The 14,885-nt window shown below is 48.0% G+C and overlaps 1 protein-coding gene across 5 annotated transcripts in view; it reads right to left on the bottom strand.

The window, feature by feature from the left end:
• Positions 1-3,778: 3,778 nt before the first annotated feature.
• Positions 3,779-14,885, bottom strand: part of ddias (DNA damage-induced apoptosis suppressor) — a 29,109-nt gene continuing 18,002 nt past the window's right edge. For all 5 annotated transcript variants that reach the window (XM_038818320.1, XM_038818323.1, XM_038818324.1 and 2 more), the window contains one exon: positions 3,779-6,648. In XM_038818320.1, coding sequence (XP_038674248.1) covers positions 4,177-6,648 — 2,472 coding nt within the window. In that variant the 3' untranslated portion in view covers positions 3,779-4,176. The remainder of the gene's footprint in view (positions 6,649-14,885) is intronic.

Here is a 14,885-nt window from a genome sequence, read left to right as displayed (position 1 = left end):
TCATAGTTGTCCTCAGGGAGCTGTTGCTGAGGCATCAGCACCTCCATCATTACCATTTCCGGTGGTTGACGGAGCGATGGCCTACGGCTGCCAGGGTGACCAGGATCAGGACGTGCTGGGTGACAGAGGAATGGGCTGGATAACAGCCCACGAGTTGGCACATTGTGCAGTTCTGGCTCACAGCCAATGCCATCTGTGGCCTCAAAAGCGGTGGTGCCCAGACCTAATGTCACTCATGGTCTTGAGGTGGCGCGGGTTTGCTGTGAACTCGTCTGAATGCACCACTGTTTAGACTGAATTTCACAAACAGTAGATGATGGGACTCCTCCAGTTGGCTTTGCAGTCCAAGGAGGGATGCTGTCATTCCTTCCTGATGCTCATGATTATGTCTTTGTAGCTCCAGAAGCTCTGGGATGACAGTATCTAAGGCCACGTCATTAGCCTGGGGCTCAATAGAGCCTGGGCTCCGGCATTCCTCTGGGTGCTGGATCCCCGGAACTTCCCTGCCTCCACCTGCTGTGGATTTTCAGCTGTAAGGTGCTTATCAATGAATGACCCAGACACCTGTCTACAAGTTAATCCCACCCAGGTGTGAGGATCTATGCCGATGGAGGGTGTGGGTGACAGCTGTGATGCCTGTTCGATGCTTGTCTCAAAGATGTCTCCCTCGGAGCTGATCGGGTCTGTGGTCTCCAGATGGTGTGAGGATGGTCCGCGCTGGTCGACTGATTGAAGTGCAAGGGAAGCGAGGTGCATCACAGGGAGAGACTGATTGGAGAAAGTCAACTCATGTGAGGCTTGCATCATGGCTGCATGTGTTGAGGGTTCACACTTTTCTCTTGCTCCCCACCTTTCTCTCTGTACAAGTCCTCACTGGCCAGCTCAAAGTCTGTTCCTAAAAGGGAGAAAGAGTCTTCAGCTCTTGCATGACTCAGGCAGACTGTCTACTCACGTCAGTTGTGCTCAAGTTTGTCCCGCAATGAGACAGATGGGGAAGAGTGTAGGTGGCCGACCTGCAAAGTCAGATAGTGATGAAGTCTGGTGTCTGGGATGTGAGGAGCAGAATAGCTACTGCAGGGGGTCATGGGGTGAGTGTGTTGGGGGGAGGGTTGGGATGACAAGTGTTGGGACTCTGGGCTCAGAGACAGATCACCGTGGGGGGTGTGTGTTAAAGGGTGCAAAGCGAGATATGAGGAGGCAGACTTACTCTGACTGCGGGGAGATGGTCTTCTTTTGGCACTGTAGCCCCATCCTCTTATGGAGTGAGCGAGCGTTCACTGTCATGGCCAAAGCTTTCCAGACGGGGGTGGTCACACTGCTGGCAGGTCTCCTGCCTCTGCTCGACCCCATCCAGAATGAAAAAGTATTGGAATAATTACGTCTGGAGGTAACAATGACATGGGTGAAGGTTTCTGTAGCAGATGAACCACAATGGGTACAGTGATACCAATGCTATGGTGATCATCAGTACAGTTGTTTACATTCTGGGGACAGTTCCCTGTTTAAGGGTGAACCTAGCAGTGTAGTTCTTGGGATTAATACGGTGACATTCATTGTGCTGTTAACTTCCTGCAGTTTCTACTTTTCCTTTCTTTGGAGGAGGTCTGTGTGTTGCAAGATGGGGCAGTTTCCATTGGGTAGGTCTGCATGATTTATTTGGAGGTAGTGGCGCATTTCATACAGGGCGAGGTGAAAATGGTTGGTTGTTGGAAGGGTATAATCTGGCCAGTGTATAAGAGCTGATTTTGAATTGCAGTATTTAATTGTATTTTTAAATCATTAGCACCAACAGCCAGGGAAATTAAGTGTGAAAAAGTAATTTGTGGGAGGGAGAAGAACCTATTGGGGTAATACTTTTGCAAGTGGTCATCTCCCAATCATAGGTAAATTGGCCAGAATAACCTAACATTCGTATCTTTATTTGTAATTAGTCAGTGGTAGCCGTGACGTATATACTGGTTGCAGCACACAAGATTGCCATTCCGTCTGTTGTATCCATGACGGAGTTCTATAAAAACAACTCATAGTCCCATTTCCAGATCGCTCCCCACAATCCTGAGCATTTTCTCTCTTCTATCCAAAACATGAAGACAAGCATTAGCTACTCGCACTGCTGCAATTGGAATTCAGGAGCTCCTATTTCCAAGGCATGTTCTGAACCTTTGAGTGAGATAAAATGGAAAGATCTCCATTGTGCTGGATCTAGTTATTATACTGTACAACAAAAACAGTTATGTGGAATTGTGACTTAGTACTAAAAATACATTTCTAAACTTTTATATTCTTTTTATTAGAAAGATACTTTGTTTCTGCTGCCACCTTGTGGCAAATGCGTTACCATATTTTAAACATAAAACCAATTCACCTACCTCCCAGCACACACATCAGTAACTTTCAGAATTAATGACAGATCTGAATGTCATATAATGACCCTACTTTTGAGTTTTAAAAAAATATTGGGATGTGCACTGGTTAAAGCTGGTATTTATTGTCCATTCAGGTGCTCTTTCCAAGAGCCGGTGCAGACTCGATGGGCTGAATGGTCTCTTTTTGCACTATCGGGATTCTATGAGCCCCTTCTTAAACGGTTCCATGTGGTGAATGTAGTTCCACAGTGCTATTAGATAGGAAGTTCCTGGATTTTGACTGACAGGCCATGAAGGGACAGCAATATATGTCAGATGTCACAATGGTAGATGACTTGGGCAGGAGGTGGGGTGTGGCAGTGGAAACCTGGAGGTGTTAACTTCCTAAGCATTTACTGCCCTTGCCCTTCTAGTTGGGGGGGGCTTAGTTTTGGAAAATACTGCTAAAGAAACCACGAATTAATTAGTAGGGGATCCAGTCATACTAATGTAATTAAGTGGTTAGGTTCTCTCTCTTGTTGAAAGTATCCATTGCATCCATCTTGTATTACACAAATGTCACTTGTCACTTTAGCTCTTGGAAGTAAAGAGTTCCAGCGGCCAACGAAGATATCCTAAATTAGGAATTAATCTTCTGGTCCTCCTCTGCACCCTTTCAATATTACTCACAGTATAAGGAGACCAAAATGAAAAACATTCTGTGGCTAAATCAATGCATTAGACAGGGACAAAAAGCTATGGTTTGCTTTTATTGTGAATTGTTCTGTAAATTAAGCCCATCATCCTATTAGTTTCAGCTATCTTTCCATGACAGTGTTCATGGACTTTAAATTGCTGCACTTTAGCAAAAAAGACTTTATTTTTTATATAAATGTTTTTGTTAAACCATTTGAATGATTCCATTATATCATTCTTGTTTTGAAAATCCTTCTATGGTCTCACCCCTCCCTTTCCCCGTAACGTCCTCAGCCAATCAAACCTCCAAATATTAGTGCTCCTTCAATCCAGTTTCTTGGGCATTCCCATTTCCACCATTAGCAGTAACACCACATTCTTCAGCTCTGGCATTCCTCCCCTGCACCTCGCCCAAGTGCTCTTTCACCAACCTCCGACACGGTTTTGAGCACCTGCCCTACTATTTTGTTATGGGACTCTGGTTAAATTTTGTTGATACTGCTTCTGTGGAGGGATATGGGATATGTTACATTAAAAGCACAATATAAATGCATTATGCTTTTTAAAAATGTAATTTACCAATCACAGGCCCAATCCCTAGCCATCATGATCTGATGATTTTTTTTTGCCTCTCACCAATAAACATCAAACAGTTTGGAAGGGAGAAAACATCATGAAAGAAGAAAGAAGCATTTTTTCTAAGGGTTCATGTTCCTTTAAGACAGTACCAGCAAATGTTTGGATAATTCAGATATTATTTTAATATAATGACACCATGGGGCAAATATCCAAAGAAGGTTCTGCTTGGTTGTCATAAAGGTTTTTTCAGGGCTTTTGTAGCTCTTAAGTTGCAGAACGCGAGAGAAATTCACCTAACTCTGAATTACAAAAAATAGAAAGTGCCTTAAGCAATAACTCGTTTTCTCCCTTGCTGAGAAGAAAAACATCATAGTTCACTTTTAGGTTTCCAGAAACCTTTCTTTCAAGTGGCTAGCACTCATCTTCAAAAATCTCTGTAGTTGCTTAAAATAGTTCTGGTGAGTAACAACTTGGTGCCTCATTCTTTACATAAATTGAATGAAAAGCAGCTGGGGTGCAGTCATTCACTTTTAAACTTTTCATAATCTGAATTTCACTAGAAACAAGGGACCCGGGTTTTTCTGTTTTGTTCAGAACAGCCTTTGTTGAGTTGAATACTTTTTGCTGTAATGATGGTTTGGTATGCTTTCCTGCAGGTGGCCTTTTTCATATATAGGTTGCCCCTGCACTGGTTGCTACTGTCATTCTCTTTGTTGCCCTCTGATGTAGCCTTGGAATCAGCAGTTTCCATAGCAGCATTGGCATATGACACATGTGTAAATAGTTTAACACCTCGTGATTTGTTTATATTAAATGCACAAGATAAATGAGATGACATTATTCGAGTTTTGGTTGTCGAAGGTGGAATCCATTCATCAGAGTCACTCTCAGACTTACTAATTGTACTGTTGCTTAACAAAGACGAATTTAATGGCATAGAGGTTTGATTTCTCCTAGACGGCAGTTGAAACATATTTTGGATTGGAAGCGATTGCTGTTTAGGTTGATCATTTTGCCTTTGTCTGAAAGCAGCTGGCCTTGTACTTGGCCTAACATAGGGTGCCATTTTAAGAGGTTTAGATTCTCTACCCCTGAAAAGTTTTAAACTTTGAAATCTTGAAACAGGTGTAGACTGAGAAAATGGGACAAAGTCCCGGGAGTCTGAAAAGTCATGTTCAAACAAGTTCAGTGAATCATTCTCTGGAGAATTATTGTTTTTTTCCACAGAACCAGCAGCTCCATTTAAACAACACAGGGAAATATTAGACTGCTGCTCATTGAGCTTATAGTTAGTCTCATTGAGTGCCTTAGGTGTAGACACTGGTTTAGATAAAATACACATATTTGTTTTGAGACATATTGAAGGTTCCTCTTTATTACCTCCACTGTCATTGAAGAGATCTCCAGAGATATCGTACCCTTGCTCAGTGGAATTGAAACTCATATTTTGGAATGAGATGTTTTGATAGAGATTAAAAGTAGGAGACAATCTACTTGCAGCTTTAATGTCACATGCATCTACATAGCATCCTTTAATGCATATTTGATTTTGAAACTCATTGTGAATTTTGTCCTTCACTTTTAGAAGTTGTTTCGCAGATGGGAATAGAGTTTGAAAATCGAAATCACCCAGTAAACAAGACTCATTTGTAGTGTAAGAGGGATCTGTGAGTTTGTTAACTTCAGTAGCTTTACATGCAGACAGAAAGCTTGAATATTCACCCATCTGCTTCTCCACATTGTGTGAATCAAATCTGCACATCGGAGTACATTTCGTGCTGCAATTACCTGCACTTATCGGGCTCACAAAGATACTGCAAATCTGCATAACTGCCTCCTGACTGGGAGTTTGCACATCACTGGGAATAGAGCCATCAACTGAGCGCAATGGTAATGCTGTTGCTAGATGTACCTCCTTTCCTGTGGTATCATCACTCTTGAAACCATCCACTACCTCATTCAAGAGACCCTTTGGATTGTTAGAATCATCACAATAATTTTTTCTAGTTCCAGTTAAATTGCAGTTTGTAGAGTCTGTACATACATCCCTGATTCTGGAATTCTGCCGTCGGGTTCCATTGGGAATGTAATCAGTTTTGAGTTTTTGCAAACTGCAGGAATGTACGGAATCACCAACAGCAGTCACATCAGTAAGCAATGCAGCTTTTTCGTCACATCTTTGTTGATTTGCTTCCACCTTTGCTATAAATTCATCCAGACTTTCTGAAAATACTAAGTCATCCCATAATGTAGCGTCACTGTCATCCATGCTGTCCTCTAGTAGACAATAAGATTTATCAGCAGGCTGGAACTCATCACGGTCTTTGCCATTAGTCAAGGAGTCTTCAGGCTTTTGCATGCAACATCTTTGCATATTGAAATGTGATTTGAAGCAGTCTTCCTGTAATTCATCAAAGCTGGTACTATAACATTGACTTGTACAATCATTAGCAGATAACCTTTGTACTTTCAAACTTGATGGGAGTCTCACCATTATATTTGTACTACAGCTATTTTGAGAAACTGGAGTAGAAAAAGCTGACAAGATACTTTTGTGATCTTTCCCATTCTGGCTTGCCTCCTCTACATGGCAAGGACGGCTGATGCTCCATTTTGAACAAATCCTGCTAGTTTCTGCTGTTGAAAACTCTTCAATAGTAATACAATCAACAGAGGATAAAGCAAGTGCAAAGTCCTGCAGCCAAGGATTTGATAATCTGTTCACATCATTCAACTGTGTGAAGGATTGAGTGTTACCAGACAACAAGCTTGTCAAGCTCTTGATCATGTTACTAGACTGGTTAACAGCAATAAAAGGACTATCAGATAGCAGTGATAAGGGAGACAAAGTTTGGATACCACCTAAACCCAATAGTTCCTTGTAATAATTGAAAACGGTACATCCATAGACTGCAGTGTTTGGCACTGCAATCTGGCAGGCGACCAGGTGCTTTTTAGATTTATTCTTGTTAATGGTAGTTTGTAAGGGATTCGCAGATGACAGGATGCCAGGTAGAAATTCAGATGCCTGTGAATAAAAAAAAAATCTGAAATGGTGCAAGTATAAGATTTGACTACAAATATAAAATCGGATTATATAAATCTGCAATCTAAAATATCATCTAAATGTAAAGATATTAAATTGCAAAGCTGAACGTTTTTAAAATATATTTATTCAAAGTTTTTCAAAAAGTTTTACAGAACACTCCAAAAAGGAAAATAATACAAAGAGAAAAGGGCAACATGCCAACCAAACAAAACAACTTAACCCTCTAAACGATAATCAGTGTTAACAAATTAACACCCAACCCAAAAAAGGAAAAGAAATCAGCCCCCCCCCCGAGGTTGCTGCTGCTGTTGACCTCCACCTAACGTTCCGCAAGAAAGTCAAGGAACGGTTGCCACCGCCTGGAGAACCCCTGCAAGGACCCTCGCCTGGCAAACTTTATCTTCTCCAACCTAAGAAATCCACCATGTCATTGATCCAAGCCTCCACACTTGGGGGCTTTGCGTCCCTCCACAATAAAAAGAGCCTTCTCCGGGCTTACAAGGAGGCAAAGACCAGAACTCCGGCCTCTTTCGACTCCTGCACTCCCGGATCCTCCGATACCCCAAATAATGCTATCCCCTAACTCGGACATGACCGTTGCAAAGCCCTTCCAGAACTCCGCAAGCGCCGGGCACGCCCAGAACATATGGGCGTGGTTTGCTGGGCTCCCCGAACACCTCACACATCTGCCCCCCACCCCAAAACGCTTACTCATCCTCGCCCCTGTCGCCCTCTGTAACACTTTAAACTGGATCAGGCTGAGCCTGGCGCAAGATGAGGAGGAATTAACCCTGCCCAGGGCATCAGCCCACAAGCCCCCATCCAGCCCCTCCTCCCATTTGCCCTTCAACTCCTCCACCGAGGCTTCCTCCGCCTCCTGCAGCTCCTGGGATATCTTAGAGATCTTACCCTCTCCGACCCACACACCCGAAATCACCCTGTTCTGTATCCTTCGGGCAGGCAGCAATAGAAATTCTCCTACCTGCTTCCTGACAACGCCCAAATGCATGTACCTGAAGGCATTTCCCAGGGGTAACCCGAATTTCTCCTCCAGTGCCTTTAAGCTGGCAAAAGTGCCGTCAATGAATAGATCCCCCAGCCGTCTAATTCCCGCCCGGTGCCAACTTCGGAACCAACCATCTATCCTGCCCAGGCAAACCTGTAGTTATTCCGTATCGGGGACCAAACTGAGGCCCCCGTCTCCCCCCTGTGCTGCTCCATTGCCCCCAAATCTTCAGCATCGCCGTCACCACCGGGCTTGTGGCATACGGTGCCGTCACCAGTGCCCCCAGGCTGGTACCTACACAAGACGCCGCCTCTAGCCTTTTCCATGCCGCCCCCTCTCCCTCCATCATCCACTTCCAAATCATCGACACATTTGCTGCCCAGTAGTAGCTACACAGATTCTGCAGTGCCAACCCACCCCCCCGACTGCGCTCCAAGACCAGTCTTTTAACCCTTGGGGTCTTATTGGCCCACACAAATCCCATGATACTTTTGCTCACTCGCTTGAAAAAGGCCTTAGGGATGAGGATGGGCAGGCACCGAAACACAAACAAAAACCTAGGGAGGACCATCATCTTGACAGACTGCACCCTACTCGCTAGGGAGAGCAGAAGCATGTCCTACCTCATAAAGTCCTCCTCCATCTGGTCCACCAGCCGCGCCACATTGAGCGTATGCAAGACCCCCCCAACTCTTGGCCATCTGAATACCCAAATACCGAAAACTCCTCTCCACCATCTTGAGCAGCAGCTCCTCCAACCTCTTTGCCTGGCCCCGCGCACGCACCACAAAGAGCTCGCTCTTCCCAACATTAAGCTTATACCCAGGGAAGTCTCCAAACTCCCTGAGGGTCTGCATAACCTCCTCCATCCCCTCTACCGGGTCCGTAATATACAAAAGCAAATCATCCATATTTAGCTCCTCTCCCCCCCCGGACCAAACCCCTCCAGCTTCTAGAGTCCCTCAGCGCCATGGCCAGTGGCTCAATTGCCGAAGCAAACAGCAAGGGGGACAGGGGGCACCCCTGCCTCGTTCCACAATATAGTCTAAAGTACTCTGACCTCAACCGGTTCGTCGATACACTCGCCACCGGGGCCTGGTGTAACAATTTAACCCACCCTATGAACCCCTCCCCAAACAAAAACCTACCCAGCACCTCCCACTCCACCCGGTCAAAGGCCTTCTCCGCGTCCATAGCCGCCACCACCTCTGCATCACCCCCCTCCGAGGGCATCATAATCACATTCAGAAGCCTCCGCACATTTGCATTCACCTGCCTGCCCTTCACAAATCCCGTCTGATCCTCATGTATCACTCCCGGGACATAATCCTCAATCCTAGTGGCCAGGACCTTCGCCAACAACTTGGCATCCACATTAAGGAGTGAAATTGGCCTATATGAGCCACACTGCAGCGGGTCTTTGTCCCGCTTAAGAATAAGCGAGATCAGAGCTCTAGACATCGTCGAGGGAAGACTTCCTTTTTCTCTCACCTCGTTAAAAGTTCTGAACAGCAACGGAGCCAACAGTTCCGAAAACTTCTACAAAATTCAATCGGGAACCCATCTGGTCCCGGGGCTTTGCCCGCCTGCATATTCCCCAACCCCTTAACCAGCTCCTCCATCCCTATTGGGGCCCCCAAGCCCTCTACCTGCTCCTCTTCCACCCTCGAAAACCTCAATTGGTCCAGAAACCACCGCATCCCCCCCCCCCCGGGGGCTCTGATTTGTACAAGTTCTCATAAAAGTCCCTAAAGACCTAATTTATTGTGACTGGACTCTGCACAGTATTCCCTCCTCTGTCCCTGATTCCCCCAATTTCCCTAGCCGCCTCCTTCTTCCGCAGCTGATGCGCCAGCATCCGACTTGCCTTCTCCCCATATTCATAGGCTGCTCCTTGTACCTTCCTCCACTGGGCCTCAGCTTTCCTCGTCGTCAATAAGTCAAACTCCGTTTGGAGGCTCCGGCGCTCCTTCAACAGCCCCTCCTCGGGGGATTCCGCATATCTCCTATCCACCCTAAGTATCTCTCCTACCAATCTATCCTTCTCCCTCTTCTCTCTGTGAGGCCTGATGGAGATCAGCTCCCCTCTGACCATCGCCTTCAGCACCTCCCAGACCAAACTCACCGAGACCTCCCCATGGTCATTGGCCTCCATATACCTCTGTATACAGCCCCGGATCCGCCCACAAACCTCCTCATCCGTCAATAATCCCACGTCCAAGCACCACAACGGGCGCTGACCCCTCTCTTCTCCCAACTCCAGCTCCACCAGCGATGGCCGAGTACTCAGTCCCCTCTAATCTCTGGGTCAGTGCCCTGCTCACCACAAAAAAGTCTATCCGTGAATAGGCCTTGTGCACGTGGGAAAAGAAGGAGAACTCCCTCGCCGTGGCCTACCAAACCTCCACGGATCTACTCCCCCCATCTAATCCATAAACCCCCTCAGGATCTTGACCGCAGTTGGCTTCTTACCCGACCTAGACCGATCCATTGCCGGGTCCAGTACCGTGTTGAAATCCCCCGCCATAATTAGGTTCCCCACCTCCAAATCCGGGATTCGACTTAGCATCCACTTCATGAACCCTGCATCATCCCAATTTGGGGCATATACATTCACCAGCACCACCCGGGCCCCCTGCAGCCTACCACTCACCATCACATACTGGCCCCCTTTATCCGCCACAATGCACACCGCCTTGAAAGTCACCCGTTTGCTCACCAAAATTGCTAACCCCCTGTTCTTCGCGTCGAACCCCGAGTGAAAGACATGCCCTACCCATCCCTTCCTCAGCCTGGTCTGATCCGCAACTTTCAGGTGCGTCTCCTGTAGCATGGCTACGTCTGCCTTTAGCCCCTTTAATTGCACAAATACCCAGGCCCTCTTGACCGGCCCATTTAGGCCTCTCACATTCCATGTGATCAGCCAGATCGGGGCTGACTAGCCACCTCCTTTTTTGGGCCAGCCACGTGCACACGTCTCCCGCTCCTTCCAGCCCCCCAGGCGGAGGCTCCCCGCCCCGACTCTCCCTATTATCTCCAGCTCCCCCTCGGTCAATACAGCAGCAACCCACTACTCCCTCCCCCCCCCCCTCCCCCGGCCAAGCAATTGCTTGACCCCCCTACTCCCCCCATTGCACTCCCGTAAGTCAGCTGACTCCTGCTGACTCCCACCTCTACCACCGGTCCCCGCAGAATTCCCTCCGAAAACCCCTGCAAACCAATGTGGACTCCAGTCCAATACCACCTCCCTGCGTCCGGCCCCACCCCCTCTCTTTCCGCAGAAAAAGAAAACCCGTGCTCCCAGTCCGGGCTGACCCCGCCCTCTATGGCGCAGCTCCATTCTCCTACAGCCTCACCCACATCCCCAGAGGCCCAGGGTTCCCGGCCGCTTCTCCCCCCACCGAACGCGGGGAACAACCCCTCCCAGATCAGCACCTGCACAGAAAAAAAAAGAAACACAAATATCACCCTCTCCCACTCCACAACATCCCCCAAAATATGCTACAGACCACTAATTTGAGGCCAGCTTCTCATTTTCGAAAAAGGTCCATGCCTCATCCGGCGTATCAAAATAGTGGTGATGGTTCTGATATGTGACCCACAGTCGCACGGGCTGCAACAGTCCAAACTTCACCCCCTTTTCGTGGAGAACCGCCTTGGCCCGATTGAATCCTGCCCTCTTCTTGGCCAGCTCTGCGCTCCAGTCCTGGTAAATGAGAATTTCAGCATTCTCCCACCTTCTGCTCCGCTCCTTCTTCGCCCATCTCAAGATGCACTCCCTGTCGGTGTAAAGGTGAAACCTCACCACCACAGCTCTCGGCGGCTCATTCGCCCTCAGTCTCCTCGCCAGGACTCTGTGCGCCCCATCCAGCTCCAAGGGCCTCGGGAAGGCTTCCATGTTCATCAACGTGCTCAGTATCGTGGCTACATACGCCCCAACATCCGACCCTTCGCACCTTCAGGGAGACCCAGAATCCGCAAATTCTTCCTTCTCGACTGGTTCTCCAGATCCTCGAATTTCTCCTGCCACTTTTCATGGAGCGCCACGTGCGCCGCCACCTTCACTGCCAGGCCCAGGATTTTGTCCTCTGCTGCACCTCTTTAAATCACTGACCCCTGCATCCTCTGGGTCTCTACCAGCCTTTATCTCAACGCCTTCACAGGGGCCAACATCTCTGCCTTCAATTCCGCAAAGCAGCTTCGTAGAAACTCTTGCTGCTCCCGCGATAATTGAGCCCACGCTGTCTGGTCTCCGCCATCTTGCTTTTTCGCACCCGTTCTCCTCTCTTCTCTAATGCCCCTTTTTGGACCGCATCGCTCCTGGTCCACTCCATACAGTGCTGGGGGGACCTAACTGCCGTCTTCCCACACCGGGAATCGTCAACCAAGTGCCGCTGGGGCTCCTTAAAAGGGCCCAAAAGTCAATTTTCAGCGGGAGCTGCCGAACGTGCGACCTACCCAGGCATAGCCGCAACCAGAAGTCCACAAAGCTGAACGTTTAACAGAACATTGCAAAACTGACCACGTTCCCTCCCTAAACCTTGAAATACTTCAATTATCTTATGTAACTGCAAAAATATATTCCAGAACAAAAGTCAGCCATTTCTCATATTCATTTCTTAAAAAAGGTATTTTATTCCAAACATGTTCAACATAGTAACACAACTCAACGTCTAACAGAGTAGAATGTTTGTACATATTTTCCCCATTTTCTTCCCCCCAACCCCGCGACAAACAGCTCCTCAAATAAAGCCATGAAGGGCCACCACTGTACCTCAAAGCCCTCCTCCGACCCACTTAGGCAAATTTGATTTTCTCCAACCTGAGAAACTCAGCCATGGCAACCCCCGGCAGTGCAGTCGACCTCTAATTCAAAAGTATCCGTCACTGGGCAGTCAGAAGCGAAGGCCATGACACCGACCTCCTTCCCCAAGCAGCTCCGGCACTTCAGACACCCCAACGATTTCCACCACAGAGTCCGGCTTCATCTCAAACCCTACGATCCTCGATAAGTTCCGAAACATCACCTCCTAAAAGTTCTCCAACTCCTCACACCCAAATCATATTAGCATGGTTTTCCGGCCTCCTCCCCTCCTCTTCCACCGTTCACACCTTCCAAGAAAAACCCACTCATTTGGGCCAGAGTCATTTTGAAAAAATAAATAAATTTGGAGTACCCAATTATTTTTTTCCCCAAATTAAGTGGCAATTTAGCCAATTCACCTCGCCTGCACATCTTTGGGTTGTGGGGGGTGAGACCCATGCAGACACGGGGAGAATGTGCAAACTCCACAAGGACAGTGACCCAGGGTCGGGATCGAACCTGGGTCCTCAGCTGCGTGAGGTAGCAGTGCTAACAACTCAGCCACCGTGCCACCCCTGTCTGGGCCAGAGTCATGTGGACCCTATGCACCACCTTAAATTATATAAGACTCATCCTTGCAAAGGAGGAGGTTCATCCAGCACATTACTTTGCACCAAAGCCTACATCTCAACTCTCTCCCCAACTCCTCTTCCCACTTCTGCTTGACCCTTTTCACGGAGGTCATGCCCTGCTCTCCCAACCACCTATACATGTCCCCAATCCTATAATCCTCACCTTCATCCGGGAGCAATATTTTCTCCAAAAGCATACATTCCGGTACCGAGGGAATAAAGGCAACTCCTTGCGCACAAAGTTCCGCACCTACCAGTATCTGATAGCTCAAATGTCTCCCACAGTTACTCCAGCTCAGCAAACGTACCCTCCACAAACATGTCCCAGACCCACACTAGGCCTTCCTCCTCATTCTCTCTCCCCCACCTTCCCCCACACAAACATATTATGGATGACTCCACCAACGCACTGCTCGTATACTTCCTCAGGACGATCGGCATTGGGGCCATCACAAGGGCACAAGGGCCCTCCTTCCAGGGCTCCTCCTCTAATTAATTTATCCTCTCTGGATCCCACCACATTCCCCCAACTTCTACTTCACTCGAAGGATTTTCCTTGATGCTGCCTGTTGTCGCACAACTGGTGGGCCAACATGCGGCTCGCCTTCTCCCCATACTCATACTGCAACTCCCGCATCTGATCTAACTCCCTTCCCACGTGAACTGGTCAAACTGTCCCTGCAGCCTCCACCAACTCCTTCGTGTGGGCCACAGATTACCCACTATCCACCTCAACTATCTCGTCCAACAATCACTGCTTCTCCTCTCTTCCTGTCCTATCCTTGTGGGCCTTGAACAAATAAGTTCCCCCCAGACCAGCGCTTTCAAAGTCTTCCAAAACATGGCTGCTGATACCTTCCCATTCTGATTGAACAAAATTCTCAATCGCCACCGCCACCTTTCCACAGCACTCCTCGTCAGCCAAAAGCCTTGAATCCAACCTCCACCCCAGCCTCTGTGCTTGACCCAAACAAAGTCTCATGTCTGGATAGTGTGGGGCGTGGTTAGAAATCACTATTCCCGCATACTCCATTCCTTCCACCACATTGGCACTCCTCGGCTCACCACAAAAATGTCAATCCGGGAATATATCCTACTCATGCGAGAAGGAGCATTCCCTCTCTCCCGGATATCTAAACTTCCACGGATCCGCCACCCCCAACTTCTCCTTAAACCCTCTGAGCTCTCGTGCCATTCTCGAACTGCACATCGGCTTCGGGCTCGATGTATCCACCCTCGGCTCCACTACACAATTAACCCCCTCCCTCCAATAATCAGTTGGTGCGAGTCCAAGTCTGGGATCGCTCCTAACAGCCTCTTCATGAATTCCGTGTCATTCCAATTAGGCGCATATACATTCACCAATACCACTGAAATCCCCACTAACTATCATAAACCTTTTCCCTGGGTCCCACAATTCCCTAGCCCTGTAAACACCATTTTCTTATTCAGCAGTATGGCAGCCCCCCTAGACTTTGAGTCAAACACAAGTGGAACAGTTTCCTCACCCATCCCTTTCTCAGCATTTCTGATCTTTCACCCGAAGATGCGTCTCCTGCAGAAACTCACCTCTGCTGTCAAACCTTTTAAGTGCATGAATACCCGAGATCGACCCCCCCTTTTCCAAACCCCCCCCCCACCCATCTCTCCCAATCGCCAACACCCCGACCCACACTTGCTACCACCGCAGCCAGCACCCCGCCATTCAAAAGCATTTCTTGCTAGCGTGGCGGCTCCCTCCCGAAAACCCTAACCCCCAATGTTCCCCCCGCTG

Source organism: Scyliorhinus canicula, chromosome 14, assembly GCF_902713615.1.
Source record: "Scyliorhinus canicula chromosome 14, sScyCan1.1, whole genome shotgun sequence".
Lineage (NCBI taxonomy): Eukaryota > Metazoa > Chordata > Chondrichthyes > Carcharhiniformes > Scyliorhinidae > Scyliorhinus > Scyliorhinus canicula.
Note: the sequence above shows the minus strand (reverse complement) of the source record. Positions and strands in the feature narration are given on the sequence as shown.